The sequence below is a fragment of the Ranitomeya imitator genome, chromosome 4, assembly GCF_032444005.1.
Source record: "Ranitomeya imitator isolate aRanImi1 chromosome 4, aRanImi1.pri, whole genome shotgun sequence".
In the NCBI taxonomy this organism is placed as follows: domain Eukaryota; kingdom Metazoa; phylum Chordata; class Amphibia; order Anura; family Dendrobatidae; genus Ranitomeya; species Ranitomeya imitator.
In genome coordinates, this window is record NC_091285.1 from 470318798 (window position 1) to 470338828 (window position 20031).

Genomic DNA, 20031 nt, shown 5'->3' on the forward strand with positions numbered 1-20031 from the left:
CCCAAGTTTTTATTTTCACAAGGGTAACAAGAGAAATTGGACCCCAGAAGTTGTTGTCCAATTTATCCCGAGTACGCTGATGCCCCATATATGGGGGTAACCCACTGTTTGGGCGCACGGCAGAGCTCAGAAGGGAGGGAGCACCATTTGACTTTTTGAGCGCAAAATTGGCTGTCGTGTTTGGAGACCCCCTAATGTACCTAAACAGTGGAAACCCCCCAATTCTAGCTCCAACCCTAACCCCAACACACCCCTAACCCTAATCCCAACCTGATCCATAATCCTAATCACTAACCCTAACCATAATCACAACCCTTACCCCAAAACAACCCTAATGTCAACCCTAACCATAACCCTAATCAAAACCCTAAATCCAACACACCCCTAATCCTAATCTCAACCCTAACCTCAAACCTAACCCTAATCCCAATACACCCCTAATCACAACCCTAACCTTAACCCTAATCCCAAACCTAACCCTAATCCCAAGCATAACCCTAATGCCAACCCTAACCCTAATACCAACCCTAATCCAAACCCTAACCCTAATCCCAGCTCTAACCCTAACTTTAGCCCCAACCCTAGCCCTAACTTTAGCCCCAACCCTAACCCTAGCCCTAAGGCTACTTTCACACTTGCGTCGTTTGGTATTCCGTCGAAATGGATCCTGCAAATGTGCCCGCAGGATGCGTTTTTTGCCCATAGACTTGTATTGCCGACGGATCGTGACGGATGGCCACACGTCGCGTCCGTCGTGCACTGGATCAGTTGTGTTTTGGCGGAGCGTCGGCACAAAAAAAGTTCAATGAAACGTTTTTTTGTACGTCGCATCCGCCATTTCTGACCGCGCATGCGTGGCCGTAACTCCGCCCCCTCCTCCCCAGGACATAGATTGGGCAGCGGATGCGTTGAAAAACTACAGCTGCTGCCCACGTTGTGCACAATTTTCACAACGTGCGTCGGTATGTCGGGCCGACGCATTGCGACGGCCCCGTACCGACGTAAGTGTGAAAGAAGCCTAACCCTAAATTTAGCCCCAACCCTAACCCTAAATTTAGCCCCACCCCAAACCCTAAATTTAGCCTCAACCCTAGCCCTAACCCTAGCCCTAACCCTACCCCTAACCCTACCCCTAACCTAACCCTACCCCTAACCCTACCCCTAACCCTACCCCTAACCCTACCCCTAACCCTACCCCTAACCCTAACCCTACCCCTAACCCTAACCCTACCCCTACCCCTAACCCTACCCTTAACCCTACCCCTAACCCTACCCCTAACCCTACCCCTAACCCTACCCCTAACTCTACCCCTAACCCTAACCCTAACCCTACCCCTAACCCTAACCCTAACCCTACCCCTACCCCTAACCCTAATTTTAGCCCCAACTGCTGTTCTGCTGCCAGCCAGCAGATGGAAACAGATGGCGGGCGCACTGGGCATGCGCCCGCCATTTTCTTCTGCCGGCGGCCAGGAGGAGCAGCAAGAGGATCCAGGGACACAGGTGAGTATTGTAGGGTCCCCGAATCCCCCTATTTCTCTGTCTTCTGATGTGCGATCACATCAGAGGACAGAGAATTACACTTTACTTTTTTTTTTGCGGTCGCCGGTAAACAGTTAATTACCGGCGATCGCAAAACAGGGGTCGGTAAAACCGACCCCGATCATGCTCTTTGGGGTCTCGGCTACCCCCGGCAGCCGAGACCCCAAAGATTCTCCCGGTGCCGGCCGGCGGGCGCACTGCGAATGCGCCCGCCATTTTGAAGATGGCGGCGCCCACCGGGAGACACTAGGAGCATCGGGGGAGATAGGTGAGTATTGGGGGGCCACCTGGGACCCCTTTTCTCTGTCCTCCGATGTGCGATCACATCGGAGGACAGAGAAATTAAAGAGATTGCGTTTTTTTGTTTTTTTTTTGCGATCGCCGGTAAACAGTTAATTACCGGCGATCGCAAATGCAGGGTGGGTTAAAACCCCCCGAATCATGTTCTCTGGAGAAAATCGGCCTCTGGGGGGCGCTATTTTCTTTTTCCACAGCGCCGTTGATTAACGGCGCTGTGGTTTAAGTACCCTTAGCAGCCGCCGTTAAAAGGCGTATCGGCGGTCGCTAAGGGGTTAAAATGATACCTGGGTTGGAGAAATTCGTCATGTGTTTCTTATTTTAATCTGTGTTTGAAGTTTGAAGTTAATGAGATGCTTCATGCCAGACAAAGAGAAGTTCCTGATTCTGGGCTCCCCCTGCAGCCTGTGTCAGAGGGTGGTCTGTGTCAGCACGGTAATAAATTGTGTTATTTCCAGCTTTACAGAAGGACGATAACACCATAGAAATGATAAGAATAATAGACGTCAGTTACCACAACTGTCTACAAGGAAAAGTGTCTCTCAAAGCAACCAATCACTGCTCAGCTTCTTATAAACACCTCTGGTGAAATGAAAGATGCTTACTGATTGGTTGGGGCTATGTGAAGCGGGCGTGGCTGACACACACACACACACACGCGCGCGCTTAGGCTGTGTGCACACGATGCAGATTTGGTGCAGAATTTTCTGCATAAAATCTGCACTAAATCTGCATCTCCTGGCAGAATCCGCAGGTGCGTTTTTTGTGCGTTTTTGATGCGTTTTTTGTGCACAAATCTGCACAAAAAACGCATAAATACACATCAAAAACGCATCAAAAACGCACAAAAAACGCATCAAAAACGCACCTGCGGATTTCTATTATGGAGGGGTGCAGAAACGCTGCAGAACTGCACAAAAGAATTGACATATACTTCTTTGAAATCTGCAGCGTTTCTGCACAGATTTTTCTGCTCCATGTGCACAGCTTTTTTTTTTCACATTGATTTACATTGTACTGTAAATCACAGTGCAGTTCTGCAGCGTTTCTGCTGCAGAAAAATCTGCTGCAGTTCTGCACTAAATCTGCATCGTGTGCACATAGCCTTAGTGATTGGTTGGGGCTAAGTGGAATGGGTGTGGCTGATACACACACACATACACTCATTAGATAGATAGATAGATAGATAGATAGATAGATAGATAGATAGATAGATAGATAGATAGATAGATAGATAGATAGATAGATAGATAGATAGATAGATAGACCGACCTATAAAGAGAAAAATCAGACAAACTGAACATTTTGCAGTGGACTCTTAATTTAGGGCCCAGGACAAGAGGAATGAATATGGGGCTCATTGCAAGGGGAGTATATATAGGGCCCAGGACAAAGAGAGTATAAATGGGGTCCAGGACGAGGGAAATACTTATGGAGTCCAGGTCAAGGGGAGTATGTATGGGGCCCAGGACAAAGGGGATTGGATATGGGGCCCAGGACAACAGGAATGCATATGGGGTCCAAGACAAGGGGAGTATATATGGGGCCCAGGCAGGCTCGGACTGGCCCACCGGAGATCCTGTCCCCGCTGTCAAAGCAAAATGAATATTCACGCTTCCCCACGCCCCTATAGGCGTGGAGAGGCGTGAATACCATTTCTCTTTAATAGCAGGCAGGTGGTGGGAGGCAATGATGTAGGTGATGAAATGGGCAATGATGGTGGTGGGGGAGGCAATGGTGGAGGTGATGATGGAGGTGATGAAATGGACAATGATGGAAGGGAGGAGGCAATAATGCAGGTGGTGGAATGGGCAGTGATGGAGGTGGTGGGGGAGAATGATGGGGGGCAGGCGTAGAAGGCATTGATGGAGGTGGTGATGAGGACAATGATGGGGGTGGAGAGGGGCTGCATTATACTTTATGAGGGGGCTACATTATATTCTGTGGGGGGACTGCATTATTCTCAGGGGACTACATATTATGGGGGGCTACATCATACTATATGAAGGGGCTACAGTATACTCTATGGGGGACTACATTATATTCTGTGGTGGGCTGCATTATACTATATGAGATGGGCTGCATTATACCATATGAGGGTGCTACATTATATTCTATGGTGGGGACTGCGTTATAAATGAGGGGGTTGCATTATATTTTGTAGGGTGCTGCATTATAATCTATGAGAGGGGACTGCATTGTTTTATGAGGGGGCTACCCTAACCCTTGCTACATAATTAAGACGTCAACTACCTTATATTATACCATGATAATAGCGCTTTTACCGCACAATTGGTGGTCTTCTATCTATTTCTATGTAGCTACATAGTGGGCCCCAAGAATGAATTCTCTGGTGGGCCCAAGGTGCTCCAGTCCGACGCTGGGCCCAGGACAAGGGGATTGGATATGGGGCCCAGAACAAGGTGAGGTCAGAAGGGTAAGGCGCCTTTACTTTTAGTTACAGTTACTTGTATTTTGCAGTTGCGCAAAATGGGCATTGCTTTTTCTAAATGAGTGTAGTTTCCTAAAGGTACCTTCACACATAACGATATTGTTAACGATATCGTTGCTTTTTGTGACGTAGCAACGATATCGTTAATGAAATCGTTATGTGTGACAGTGACCAACGATCAGGCCCCTGCTGGGAGATCGTTGGTCGCTGAACAAAGTCCAGAACTTTATTTCGTCGCTGGATCACCCGCTGACATCGCTGGATCGGCATGTGTGACACCGATCCAGCGATGTCTTCACTGGTAACCAGGGTAAACATCGGGTAACTAAGCGCAGGGCCGTGCTTAGTAACCCGATGTTTACCCTGGTTACCATCCTAAAAGTAAAAAAAACAAACAGTACATACTTACCTACCGCTGTCTGTCCCCGGCGCTCTGCTCTGCTCTCCTCCTGCACTGGCTGTGAGCGTCGGTCAGCCGGAAAGCAGAGCGGTGACGTCACCGCTCTGCTTTCCGGCTGACCGACGCTCACAGCCAGTGCAGGAGGAGAGCAGAGCAGAGCACCGGGGACAGACAGCGTTAGGTAAGTATGTACTGTTTGTTTTTTTCACTATTAGGATGGTAACCAGGGTAAACATCGGGTTACTAAGCGCGGCCCTGCGCTTAGTTACCCGATGTTTACCCTGGTTACCGGCATCGTTGGTCGCTGGAGAGCGGTCTGTGTGACAGCTCTCCAGCGACCAAACAGCGATGCTGCAGCGATCCGGATCGTTGTCGGTATCGCTGCAGCGTCGCTTAATGTGAAGGGGCCTTAACACAAACAGGTTCCCTGTTGTTAAAAATGTGTAGAGCACAATGCACATGTGGACAGAAGCATGCCCACATACTGGGTCTCGTCTCCTGCCGGAGAGGTGGCACAGAAGGTATGCTGATACAGTATTATGGGTTCACAGGTGGTTAAAACTTAACCTTTATTCTATATCAGGTAAAAATACTAATATAACAATAACAAAAACAAATAACGGCACCCCAAAACAAGAAAACTATAATGGTATTAGATGATGTAGCCTATAGGGTAAAACATCACTATGGGTGATACCAAAATAGAGAGTAAGTGAGAACAGTAGTTATAGATACAGCATGTACTGTTCCACACGTACAAGATACCTCTGGTTAGTAACACAAGCACATGAATGCGCAAAATGTTAATCCAGGTAACCCTGTATGTATAGGTATTGGCAGGTATCAGAAAAATAATAAACAGGCAGGAGGGGGATAAAGCAAATAAAGTGAAGATCATATATTACGTAGATATATTTTCTCCGGGTACTCCGGTTTCCTCCCACATTCCAAAGACATACTGATAGGGAATTTAGATTGTGAGCCCCAACGGGGACAGCGACGATAATGTGTGCAACCTGTAAAGCGCTGCGGAATATGTTAGCGCTATATAAAAATAAAGATTATTATTATTATTATTATAAAAACAGGAACAATCTCACCAAATGCCGTGGCTCAAGTAGGTGTAGCCCATGGTTCGCAGAGTGGAAAAATCCATGAATCCGCGATGTGGGGAGACAATACCCTGTCAGACCCTACAAAGGCTAACTGTAACCTACGTCTCCGAGCTCCCGCCCTTACAAGGGCAGTCCACAACTACCCCTGAGCAATATCATGCCCTGCACTCTCCCTACTGGAATGTCCCGACGCGTTTCTTCGCAGGCGGAATCGCAGGCTGAGCTCAACATGGAGGGTGGCAGGTTTCTTTGTCCTTCTGTATAGCACTCATGCACTTTAGCTCCCAAGCAGGCAAGTCCCCTGATGATTCCGCCTGCGAAGAAACGCGTCAGGACATTCCAGTAGGGAGAGTGCAGGGCATGATATTGCTCAGGGGTAGTTGTGGACTGCCCTTGTAAGGGCGGGAGCTCGGGGACGTAGGTTACAGTTAGCCTTTGTAGGGTCTGACAGGGTATTGTCTCCCCACATCGCGGATTCATGGATTTTTCCACTCTGCGAACCATGGGCTACACCTACTTGAGCCACAGCATTTGGTGAGATTGTTCCTGTTTTTATATCTACGTAATATATGATCTTCACTTTATTTGCTTTATCCCCCTCCTGCCTGTTTATTATTTTTCTGATACCTGCCAATACCTATACATACAGGGTTACCTGGATTAACATTTTGCGCATTCATGTGCTTGTGTTACTAACCAGAGGTATCTTGTACGTGTGGAACAGTACATGCTGTATCTATAACTACTGTTCTCACTTACTCTCTATTTTGGTATCACCCATAGTGATGTTTTACCTATAGGCTACATCATCTAATACCATTATAGTTTTCTTGTTTTGGGGTGCCGTTATTTGTTTTTGTTATATTAGTACTAGCTATTGAACCCGTTCTACGCCCGGGTGGCGAGCATTTATATTGGTATATGGTCTCCATCCTGGTATGTGCTGCTCCATCCTGCGTCCCCATCCTGTCATGTGCTGCTCCATCCTGCGTCCCCATTCTGTCATGCGCTGCTCCATCCTGCGTCCCCATCCTGTCATGTGCTGCTCCATCCTGCGTCCCCATCCTGTCATGCGCTGCTCCATCCTGCGTCCCCATCCTGTCATGTGCTGCTCCATCCTGCGTCCCCATCCTGTCATGCGCTGCTCCCATCCTGCGTCCCCATCCTGTCATGCGCTGCTCCCATCCTGCGTCCCCATCCTGTGATGCGCTGCTCCCATCCTGTGATGCGCTGCTCCCATCCTGCGTCCCCATCCTGTCATGTGCTGCTCCATCCTGCGTCCCCATCCTGTCATGTGCTGCTCCATCCTGCGTCCCCATCCTGTCATGCGCTGCTCCATCCTGCGTCCCCATCCTGTCATGTGCTGCTCCATCCTGCATCCCCATCCTGTCATGTGCTGCTCCATCCTGCGTCCCCATCCTGTCATGTGCTGCTCCCATCCTGCGTCCCCATCCTGTCATGCGCTGCTCCATCCTGCGTCCCCATCCGGTCATGTGCTGCTCCATCCTGCGCCTCCATTCTGTCATGTGCTGCTCCCATCCTGCGTCCCCATCCTGTCGGGCGCTGCTCCATCCTGCGTCCCCATCCTGTCATGCGCTGCTCCCATCCTGCGTCCCCATCCTGTGATGCGCTGCTCCCATCTTGTGATGCGCTGCTCCCATCCTGCGTCCCCATCCTGTCATGTGCTGCTCCATCCTGCGTCCCCATCCTGTCATGTGCTGCTCCCATCCTGCGTCCCCATCCTGTCATGTGCTGCTCCATCCTGCGCCCCCATCCTGTCATGTGCTGCTCCATCCTGCGTCCCCATCCTGTTATGTGCTGCTCCATCCTGCGTCCCCATCCTGGCATGTGCTGCTCCCATCCTGCGTCCCCATCCTGTCATGCGCTGCTCCATCCTGCGTCCCCATCCTGTCATGCGCTGCTCCCATCCTGCGTCCCCATCCTGTCAGGCGCTGCTCCCATCCTGCGTCCCCATCCTGTCATGCGCTGCACCCATCCTGCGTCCCCATCCTTATGTGCTGCTCCATCCTGCGTCCCCATCCTGTCATGTGCTGCTCCATCCTGCATCCCCATCCTGTCATGTGCTGCTCCATCCTGCGTCCCCATTCTGTCATGTGCTGCTCCATCCTGCGTCCCCATCCTGTCATGTGCTGCTCCATCCTGCGTCCCCATCCTGTTATGTGCTGCTCCCATCCTGCGTCCCCATCCTTATGTGCTGCTCCATCCTGCGTCCCCATCCTTATGTGCTGCTCCATCCTGCGTCCCCATCCTTTCATGTGCTGCTCCATCCTGCGTCCCCATCCTGTTATGTGCTGCTCCCATCCTGCGTCCCCATCCTTATGTGCTGCTCCATCCTGCGTCCCCATCCTTATGTGCTGCTCCATCCTGCGTCCCCATCCTTTCATGTGCTGCTCCATCCTGCGTCCCCATCCTGTTATGTGCTGCTCCCATCCTGCGTCCCCATCCTTATGTGCTGCTCCAATCCTGCATCCCCATCCTTATGTGCTGCTCCATCCTGCGTCCCCATCCTGTCATGTGCTGCTCCATCCTGCGTCCCCATCCTTATGTGGTGCTCCATCCTGCGTCCCCATCCTTATGTTGTGCTCCATCCTGCGTCCCCAATCCTTATGTGCTGCTCCATCCTGCGTCCCCATCCTGTCATGTGCTGCTCCATCCTGCGTCCCCATCCTGTCATGTGCTGCTCCATCCTGCGTCCCCATCCTGTCATGTGCTGCTCCATCCTGCGTCCCCATCCTGTCATGTGCTGCTCCATCCTGCGTCCCCATCCTGTCATGTGCTGCTCCATCCTGCGTCCCCATCCTGTTATGTGCTGCTCCCATCCTGCGTCCCCATCCTTATGTGCTGCTCCATCCTGCGTCCCCATCCTTATGTGCTGCTCCATCCTGCGTCCCCATCCTTTCATGTGCTGCTCCATCCTGCGTCCCCATCCTGTTATGTGCTGCTCCCATCCTGCGTCCCCATCCTTATGTGCTGCTCCATCCTGCGTCCCCATCCTTTCATGTGCTGCTCCATCCTGCGTCCCCATCCTGTTATGTGCTGCTCCCATCCTGCGTCCCCATCCTGTTATGTGCTGCTCCCATCCTGCGTCCCCATCCTGTTATGTGCTGCTCCCATCCTGCATCCCCATCCTTATGTGCTGCTCCATCCTGCGTCCCCATCCTTATGTGCTGCTCCATCCTGCGTCCCCATCGTTATGTGCTGCTCCATCCTGCGTCCCCAATCCTTATGTGCTGCTCCATCCTGCGTCCCCATCCTTATGTGCTGCTCCATCCTGCGTCCCCATACTGCCTCTGACCCGCTCGGCGCCGAGTGCTGGGGGGCCTGAGCAGGCGGGGACACCGGCACGCTGTGGGGGTCAGGTGCCGGTATCGCCGCCAGCTCAGGCCCCCCAGCACTTCCTATACTCACCTGTCTGTCCCGTTCCAGCGCTGTGCGCCGCCATCTTCCCGGTCTCCTGGCTGTGACTGTTCAGTCAGAGGGCGGCGCCGGCGCGCATTAAGCGCGTCACCGCGCCCTCTGAACTGAAGGTCACAGACCGAAGACCGGGAAGATGGCGGCGCTCAGCGATGGAACGGGGACAGGTGAATATAGCCGATACTCACCCTCCTGGCGGTCCCTGCTTCTCTGTTGGAGATCGCGGTGTGCGTTCAGTGTGAACGCACACCGCGATCTCCTGGGAGCGTCGCTCTGTGAGGCCCAGACTGCGCCGGCGCTTGCGCCTGCGCAGTCTATAAAGGCTTCGGACAGAGTGACGCTCCCAGCGTTATATTATAGATTTTTACCTGATATAGAATAAAGGTTAAGTTTTAATTCCTACTAGAGCTGTGTTCCGAATATATTGGTAGGATCTTGTTGGATATATCCAAGTGGATTTATTGAGTATTGCTTTTTTTACGTTCACAGGTGGTTGGCACCTGGGCACGGTGCACTGTGTGGCATGCGGTGAACGACTATCATAGAGGGACAGGTATTTGTGGCTGGCGATGTATAATGGTGCCACTTTTTGGACCACTATTTTTGGACTAGGGGTATTGGGATGGGCGTGATTTTGATTCCATTTGTATATATGAATTGAGGGTCCCACTGCCTCTAAGAGGGTCTGTGGCAGCGGAGATGTAAACTCCCCCTATTATACATAACTGCTGTGTAGACTGGCCGCTACTCGCAGTGGGGGCACAGGACGGTATCCCCCGGGGTTCGCTTTGTGCCACCATGTGGTGGTATCACCCTGCCCATCCTGTCAGCAGCAGCACTGACTGCACAGAAAGTAAGACGCCGGGGGAGGATGGTGACAGTCCGGCCGCCCACATGGAGGAGGAGAAGGAGGAGGAGGAGGAGGAGGAGGAGGATGGCTGCCGCTCCGAGGCCAATGAGCGCGGCTCTTGTATGTGGAGTAATTGGAAGACGCCGGCGCTGCAGTCAGAGCTCACACACCGGAGCCGAGGCGCAATGTCTGCAGGAGCGGAGCCACACTTCTACACACAGCTGCCCAAAGTGGTGAGACCCCGCAATACCGGCACATGCAGATCACTGGCTTATAATAGATCACTGCCTTATAATAGATCACTGCCTTATAACAGATCACTGTCTTATGTCAGAGCACTGTCTTATATTACATCACTGTCTTATATCAGAGCACTGCCTTATAACAGATCACTGCCTTATAACAGATCACTGCCTTATGACAGAGCACTGCCTTATATCAGAGCACTGCCTTATAACAGATCACTGTCTTATATCAGAGCACTGCCTTATAACAGATCACTGCCTTATATCAGAGCACTGCCTTATATCAGATCACTGCCTTATATCAGAGCACTGCCTTATAACAGATCACTGCCTTATAACAGATCACTGCCTTATATCAGAGCACTGCCTTATATCAGATCACTGCCTTATATCAGAGCACTGCCTTATATCAGAGCACTGCCTTATAACAGATCACTGTGGCCTTATAACAGATCACTGCCTTATAACAGATCACTGCCTTATAACAGATCACTGTCTTATAACAGATCACTGCCTTATATCAGAGCACTGCCTTATAACAGATCACTGCCTTATAACAGATCACTGCCTTATAACAGATCACTGCCTTATATCAGAGCACTGCCTTATATCAGAGCACTGCCTTATATCAGAGCACTGCCTTATATCAGAGCACTGCCTTATAACAGATCACTGTGGCCTTATAACAGATCACTGTGGCCTTATAACAGATCACTGCCTTATAACAGATCACTGCCTTATAACAGATCACTGCCTTATAACAGATCACTGCCTTATAACAGATCACTGCCTTATAACAGAGCACTGCCTTATAATAGATCACTGCCTTATATCAGAGCACTGCCTTATATCAGAGCACTGCCTTATATCAGAGCACTGCCTTATATCAGAGCACTGCCTTATATCAGAGCACTGCCTTATAACAGATCACTGCCTTATAACAGATCACTGCCTTATAACAGATCACTGCCTTATAACAGATCACTGCCTTATAACAGATCACTGCCTTATAACAGATCACTGCCTTATAACAGAGCACTGCCTTATAACAGAGCACTGCCTTATAATAGATCACTGCCTTATATCAGAGCACTGTCTTATATCAGATCACTGTCTTAAATCAGAGCACTGTCTTATGTCAGAGCACTGTCTTATATCAGAGCACTGTCTTATATCAGATCACTGTCTTAAATCAGATCACTGTCTTATGTCAGAGCACTGTCTTATATCAGAGCACTGTCTTATATCAGAGCACTGTCTTATATCAGAGCACTGTCTTATATCAGAGCACTGTCTTATGTCAGAGCACTGTCTTATATCAGAGCACTGTCTTATATCAGAGCACTGTCTTATGTCAGAGCACTGTCTTATGTCAGAGCACTGTCTTATATCAGAGCACTGTCTTATGTCAGAGCACTGTCTTATGTCAGAGCACTGCCTTATAACAGATCACTGTGGCCTTACACTCCCAGACAGAACTTATGTTGCTTATCCATGTTATGTACATAAAAGCTTATAACCTGACGTTAAATTCATCCATTGGTTGTATAAATTATTCTTTTGAAAGCTGAAACCGTCCGAAATGTGGTTTAGGTTAAGAAAATAAATTGGCATCAGTGCAGAAATATTGATCAGTTAATGGACACAGAATGGTCAGATTTTGGCAAGACAAAAGTTTTGTCGCCAACAGAAAGTAATGTGATATTCAAACAAATAATTAACTTAAAATACAAATATATGTTACATAACATTGGTGAATGAAGTTGTGGTGCTATTAGAGTCATATTTAATATTTTGTGTGACTTCCATGAGCTTGAAGGATTGCATCCATGCGGTTCAACAAGGATTCATACAAGTTATTAATGAACTCATCAGGAGTAGCAAAGAATGCAGTCTTACATGCCTCCCAGAGTTCATCTAGATTCTTTGGTTTTGTCTTCCAAGCTTCCTCTTTCATTTCACCCCAAACATGTTCAATGATGTTCATGTCTGGTGACTGGGCTGGCCAGTCCTTGAGCACCTTGATCTTTTTTGCCTGGAGGAACTTTGTTGTAGAGATGGATGTAGGAGATGGAGCACCATCCTGCTGCAGAATTTGACCCCTTTTATGATTTGGAATATAAGAGGTAGCTAATACTTCTTGATATTTTAGGCTATTGATATTGCCTTCCACCTTGCAAATGTTTCACACACCCCTTACTGAATGTAACCCCAGACCATGATCTCTCCACCACCAAATGTAACTGTTTTCTGAGTGTATTTTGGATCCATACGGGCTCCAGTAGGTCTCCTGCAGTATTTGCGACGGCTGTGGTGTAATTCTACTGAAGATTCATCAGAAAAATCCACCTTCTGCCACTTTTCCAGCATCCATCTGTTTAGCAGGCTGTGGGACCTTGCAAATGCCACACTGGTTTTTTACTTGCCTTTTGTTTAGTGCTGGCTTCTGGGCACTTATTCGACCATGGAGGCCATTTCGAGACAGAATAGTACAAACTGTTCTAGTTGACACAGGGACTTGAGGTGACCAGGCCTGTTGGATCTCTTCTGCAGTGGAAGAGGGGCTTTCCTTGGATTTTCTAACCAACAAACGTTCCTCCTGAGCAGTTGTCTTGCGGGGTCTGCCGGACTTGGGCTTGTCAAACACATCTCCAGTCTCTTCAAATCTTTTTTTAATTCTTTGTACTTGACGCTGAGACACATTAAAGGTGCCAGCCACCTCTGCCGTGGATCTGGTCTTTAGCCTCTTGATAATTCAGGTGTTGGTCACAGGCATGTTGTCAGAGCTCAAGTTGCAGTTCAAGTGAAGGTCTGGGGTACTGGGTTACTTCTAAGGCCGGCGTCACACTAGCGAGTTTTACGGATGTATGAGCGCATAAAATACGTCCGTAAAACACGCATTACACACAGCCCAATTATTCTCTATGCCCCTGCTCCTATCTGCCGTATTTTACTGATCTGTGTTATACGGCTTTCTACGGCCGTAGAAAATCGCAGCATGCTGCGTTTGTCACCGTATTGCGCAAAAAAATCGCCAATGAAAGTCTATGGGGGCGAGAAAAATACGGATTACAAACGGACCAGCAGTGTGACTTGCGAGAAATACGCAGCGGTGTTAGAGAGAAAAGCCGGTAATTCAGTGCGGTGTACAGTAAAATCACACTGACGGCTTACAATAGAATAGGTGGAATAAATGTGTACACATAGAATAGGCATATATATATATATATATATATATATATATATATATATATATATATATATATATATATATATGTCAGTGAGACACATATATGTATATATATTAATATTTCATACATGGGCAGCACGGTGGCTCAGTGGTTAGCACAGCAGCCTTGCAGCGCTGGGGTCCTGGGTTCAAGCCCCACTAAGGACAACATCTGCAAAGAGTTTGTATGTTCTCTCCGTGTTTGCGTGGGTTTCCTCCGGGTACTCCGGTTTCCTCCCACATTCCAAAGACATACTGATAGGGAATTTAGATTGTGAGCCCCAACGGGGACAGCGATGAAAATGTGTGCAAACTGTAAAGCGCTGCGTAATATGTTAGCGCTATATAAAAATAAAGATTATTATTATTATTATTATACAGCGCGAGATAGCTTTAAAGCCGGTAATTCAATTGCCGGCTTTTGCCATCTCCTTCCTAAACCCGACATGATATGAGACATGGTTTACATACAGTAAACCATCTCATATCCCCATTTTTTTTGCATGTTCCACACTACTAATGTTAGTAGTGTGTATGTGCAAAATTTGGCCGTTCTAGCTATTAAATTAAAGGGTTAAATGGCGGAAAAAATTGGCGTGGGCTCCCGCGCAATTTTCTCCGCCAGAGTAGTAAAGCCAGTGACTGAGGGCAGATATTAATAGCCTGGAGAGGGTCCATGGTTATTGCCCCCCCCCCCCCCGGCTAAAAACATCTGCCCCCAGCCACCCCAGAAAAGGCACATCTGGAAGATGCACCTGTTCTGGCACTTGGCCACTCTCTTCCCATTCCCGTGTAGCGGTGGGATATGGGGTAATGAAGGGTTAATGCCACCTTGCTATTGTAAGGTGACATTAAGCCAAATTAATGGAGAGGCGTCAATTATGACACCTATCCATTATTAATCCAATAGTAGTAAAGGGTTAAAAAAACACAAACACATTATTAAAAAGTATTTTAATGAAATAAAAACAAAGGTTGTTGTAATATTTTATTCTACGCTCAATCCTTCTGAAGACCCTCGCTCTGACACAAATAAAAAATAATAAACCAACAATATACATACCTTCCGAAGATCTGTAACGTCCCACGATGTAAATCCATCTGAAGGGGTTAAAATATTTTACAGCCAGGAGCTCTGCTAATGCAGCGGTGCTTGTGGCTGCAAAACCCCGGGGAATGAAGGTAAAGTAGGTCAATGACCTATATTTACCTTCATTTGCAGTGAGGCGCCCTCTGCTGGTTGTCCTCATATGAACTCGAGCCTGGGAGCTTTCTAGGAAAGTTCCCACGCTGGAGGGACAACCAGCAGAGGGCGCCTCACCGCAAATGAAGGTAAATATAGGTCATTGACCTACTTTACCTTCATTCCCCGGGGTTTTGCAGCCACGAGCACCGCTGCATTATAGCAGAGCTTCTGGCTGTAAAATATTTTAACCCCTTCAGATGGATTTACATCGTGGGACATTACAGATCTTCGGAAGGTATGTATATTGTTGGTTTATTATTTTTTTCTTTGTTACAGTGCGAGGGTCTTCAGATGGATTGAGCGTAGAATAAAATATTACAACAACCTTTGTGTTTATTTCATTAAAATACTTTTAAATAATGTTTGTGTTTTTTTTTAACCCTTTTCTACTATTGGATTAATAATGGATAGGTGTCATAATTGACGCCTCTCCATTATTAATTTGGCTTAATGTCACCTTACAATAGCAAGGTGGCATTAACCCTTCATTACCCCATATCCCACAGCTACATGGGAATGGGAAGAGAGTGGCCAAGTGCCAGAATAGTCGCATCTTCCAGATGTGCCTATTCTGGGGTGGCTGGGGGCAGATGTTTTTAGCCAGGGGGGGGCAATAACCATGGACCCTCTCCAGGCTATTAATATCTGCCCTCAGTCACTGGCTTTACTACTCTGGCGGAGAAAATTGCGCGGGAGCCCACGCCAATTTTTTCCGCCATTTAACCCTTTAATTTAATAGCTAGAATGCCAAATTTTGCACATACACACTACTAACATTAGTAGTGTGGAATATGCAAAAAAATGGGGATATGAGATGGTTTACTGTATGTAAACCATGTCTCATATCATGTCGGGTTTAGGAAGAAGATGGCAAAAGCCGGCAATTGAATTACCGACTTTAAAGCTATCTCGCGCTGTATGAAATATTAATATATATACATATATGTGTCTACTTTCTGCGTATTACGGCCGTAATATACGGACCGTATTGTCTTACGCCGAGTGTGACGCCGGCCTTATACACACACACACACTAATTAACCGATCATTTACTGAGCACAGGTGAGGATGTCAGCTAGGATTGGGTGCATTATATGACCAGACGACAAAACTTTTGTCTTGCCAAAATCTGACCATTCTGTGTCCATTAACTGATCAATATTTCTGTATTGATACCAATTTATTTTTTTAACCTAAACCATATTTCGGAGGGTTTCAGCTTTCAAAAGAATAATTTATACAACCAATGGATGAATTTAACGTCAGGTTATAAGCTTTTATTTACATAACATGGATAAGCGACATTACTTCATAGTAACATAGTAACATAGTAACATAGTTAGTAAGGCCGAAAAAAGACATTTGTCCATCCAGTTCAGCCTATATTCCATTATAATAAATACCCAGATCTACGTCCTTCTACAGAACCTAATAATTGTATGATACAATATTGTTCTGCTCCAGGAAGACATCCAGGCCTCTCTTGAACCCCTCGACTGAGTTCGCCATCACCACCTCCTCAGGCAAGCAATTCCAGATTCTCACTGCCCTAACAGTAAAGAATCCTCTTCTATGTTGGTGGAAAAACCTTCTCTCCTCCAGACGCAAAGAATGCCCCCTTGTGCCCGTCACCTTCCTTGGTATAAACAGATCCTCAGCGAGATATTTGTATTGTCCCCTTATATACTTATACATGGTTATTAGATCGCCCCTCAGTCGTCTTTTTTCTAGACTAAATAATCCTAATTTCGCTAATCTATCTGGGTATTGTAGTTCTCCCATCCCCTTTATTAATTTTGTTGCCCTCCTTTGTACTCTCTCTAGTTCCATTATATCCTTCCTGAGCACCGGTGCCCAAAACTGGACACAGTACTCCATGTGCGGTCTAACTAGGGATTTGTACAGAGGCAGTATAATGCTCTCATCATGTGTATCCAGACCTCTTTTAATGCACCCCATGATCCTGTTTGCCTTGGCAGCTGCTGCCTGGCACTGGCTGCTCCAGGTAAGTTTATCATTAACTAGGATCCCCAAGTCCTTCTCCCTGTCAGATTTACCCAGTGGTTTCCCGTTCAGTGTGTAATGGTGATATTGATTCCCTCTTCCCATGTGTATAACCTTACATTTATCATTGTTAAACCTCATCTGCCACCTTTCAGCCCAAGTTTCCAACTTATCCAAATCCATCTGTAGCAGAATACTATCTTCTCTTGTATTAACTGCTTTACATAGTTTTGTATCATCTGCAAATATCGATATTTTACTGTGTAAACCTTCTACCAGATCATTAATGAATATGTTGAAGAGAACAGGTCCCAATACTGACCCCTGCGGTACCCCACTGGTCACAGCGACCCAGTTAGAGACTATACCATTTATAACCACCCTCTGCTTTCTATCACTAAGCCAGTTACTAACCCATTTACACACATTTTCCCCCAGACCAAGCATTCTCATTTTGTGTACCAACCTCTTGTGCGGCACGGTATCAAACGCTTTGGAAAAATCGAGATATACCACGTCCAATGACTCACCGTGGTCCAGCCTATAGCTTACCTCTTCATAAAAACTGATTAGATTGGTTTGACAGGAGCGATTTCTCATAAACCCATGCTGATATGGAGTTAAACAGTTATTCTCATTGAGATAATCCAGAATAACATCCCTCAGAAACCCTTCAAATATTTTACCAACAATAGAGGTTAGACTTACTGGCCTATAATTTCCAGGTTCACTTTTAGAGCCCTTTTTGAATATTGGCACCACATTTGCTATGCGCCAGTCCTGCGGAACAGACCCTGTCGCTATAGAGTCACTAAAAATAAGAAATAATGGTTTATCTATTACATTACTTAGTTCTCTTAGTACTCGTGGGTGTATGCCATCCGGACCCGGAGATTTATCTATTTTAATCTTATTTAGCCGGTTTCGCACCTCTTCTTGGGTTAGATTGGTGACCCTTAATATAGGGTTTTCATTGTTTCTTGGGATTTCACCTAGCATTTCATTTTCCACCGTGAATACCGTGGAGAAGAAGGTGTTTAATATGTTAGCTTTTTCCTCGTCATCTACAACCATTCTTTCCTCACTATTTTTTAAGGGGCCTACATTTTCAGTTTTTATTCTTTTACTATTGATATAGTTGAAGAACAGTTTGGGATTAGTTTTACTCTCCTTAGCAATGTGCTTCTCTGTTTCCTTTTTGGCAGCTTTAATTAGTTTTTTAGATAAAGTATTTTTCTCCCTATAGTTTTTTAGAGCTTCAATGGTGCCATCCTGCTTTAGTAGTGCAAATGCTTTCTTTTTACTGTTAATTGCCTGTCTTACTTCTTTGTTTAGCCACATTGGGTTTTTCCTATTTCTAGTCCTTTTATTCCCACAAGGTATAAACCGCTTACACTGCCTATTTAGGATGTTCTTAAACATTTCCCATTTATTATCTGTATTCTCATTTCTGAGGATATTGTCCCAGTCTACCAGATTAAGGGCATCTCTAAGCTGTTCAAACTTTGCCTTCCTAAAGTTCAATGTTTTTGTGACTCCCTGACAAGTCCCCCTAGTGAAAGACAGGTGAAACTGCACAATATTGTGGTCGCTATTTCCTAAATGCCCAACCACCTGCAGATTTGTTATTCTGTCAGGTCTATTAGATAGTATTAGGTCTAAAAGTGCTGCTCCTCTGGTTGGATTCTGCACCAATTGTGAAAGATAATTTTTCTTGGTTATTAGCAGAAACCTGTTGCCTTTATGGGTTTCACAGGTTTCTGTTTCCCAGTTAATATCCGGGTAGTTAAAGTCCCCCATAACCAGGACCTCATTATGGGTTGCAGCTTCATCTATCTGCTTTAGAAGTAGACTTTCCATGCTTTCTGTTATATTTGGGGGTTTGTAACAGACCCCAATGAGAATTTTGTTACCATTTTTCCCTCCATGAATTTCAACCCATATGGACTCGACATCCTCATTCCCTTCGCTAATATCCTCCCTTAAAGTGGACTTTAGACAAGACTTTACATAGAGACAAACCCCTCCTCCTCTCCGATTTTTACGATCCTTTCTAAACAGACTGTAACCCTGTAAGTTAACTGCCCAGTCATAGCTTTCATCTAACCATGTCTCGGTTATTCCCACTATGTCAAAGTTACCTGTAGATATTTCTGCTTCTAGTTCTTCCATCTTGTTTGTCAGGCTTCTGGCGTTTGCGAGCATGCAGTTCAGAGGATTTTGTTTTGTTCCAATCTCCTCACTGTGGATTGTTTTAGAAATGTTCTTACCTCCCTTCTGAGTATGTTTTCTTGGGTCGTCTTTGTTCGAGTCTAATGTTTTTCTTCCCGTCCCCTCTTCTTCTAGTTTAACGCCCTCCTGATGAGTGTAGCGAGTCTTCTGGCGAATGTGTGTTTCCCAGGTTTGTTGAGGTGTAGTCCGTCTCTGGCGAGGAGTCCATCATACCAGTAATTCACACCGTGGTCCAGGAATCCAAATCCTTGTTGTCTGCACCATCGTCTTAGCCAGTTGTTTGCATCAAGGATCCTGTTCCATCTCCTGGTGCCATGCCCGTCTACTGGAAGGATAGAAGAAAAAACTACCTGTGCATCCAGTTCCTTTACTTTCTTCCCCAACTCTTCAAAGTCCTTGCAGATTGTCGGTAGGTCCTTCCTTGCCGTGTCATTGGTGCCAACATGTATCAGAAGAAATGGGTGGACGTCCTTGGAGCTGAAGAGCTTTGGTATCCTATCGGTCACATCCTTGATCATCGCACCTGGAAGGCAGCATACTTCTCTTGCAGTTATGTCCGGTCTGCAGATGGCTGCTTCTGTGCCTCTCAGTAGTGAGTCTCCCACCACCACCACTCTTCGTTGCTTCTTGGCTGTACTTTTTGCTGTCACTTGTTGCTGTGTGCCCTTTTCTTTTTTGCTTGCTGGTATTGCTTCATTCTTAGGTGTGCCATCTTCATCCTCTACAAAGATTTGATATCGGTTCTTCAGTTGTGTGGTTGGTGATTTCTCCATGGTCTTCTTGCTTCTTTTGGTCACATGCTTCCACTCATCTGCTTTTGGAGGTTCTCTGACACTTTTTGCACCTTCTGTGACCAGTAGAGATGCTTCTGTTCTGTCTAGAAAGTCTTCATTCTCTTTGATGAGTTTCAAAGTTGCTATTCTTTCTTCCAGACCCCGCACCTTTTCTTCTAAAAGGGCCACTAGTCTACACTTCTGACAGGTG

General features: G+C 46.7%; 1 protein-coding gene across 3 annotated transcripts in view; it reads left to right on the forward strand.

The window, feature by feature from the left end:
• The window catches only part of MAPDA (N6-Methyl-AMP deaminase), a 270844-nt gene that overhangs the window by 191748 nt on the left and 59065 nt on the right, over positions 1-20031 (forward strand). The window contains exon 1 of one of the 3 annotated variants that reach the window (XM_069765870.1): positions 10206-10324. The exons of the other annotated variants lie outside the window; for them this stretch is intronic. Coding sequence (XP_069621971.1) covers positions 10214-10324 — 111 coding nt within the window. The 5' untranslated portion in view covers positions 10206-10213. Of the gene's footprint in view, positions 1-10205; positions 10325-20031 lie in introns of those variants that run through there. 3 annotated transcript variants of the gene reach the window in all.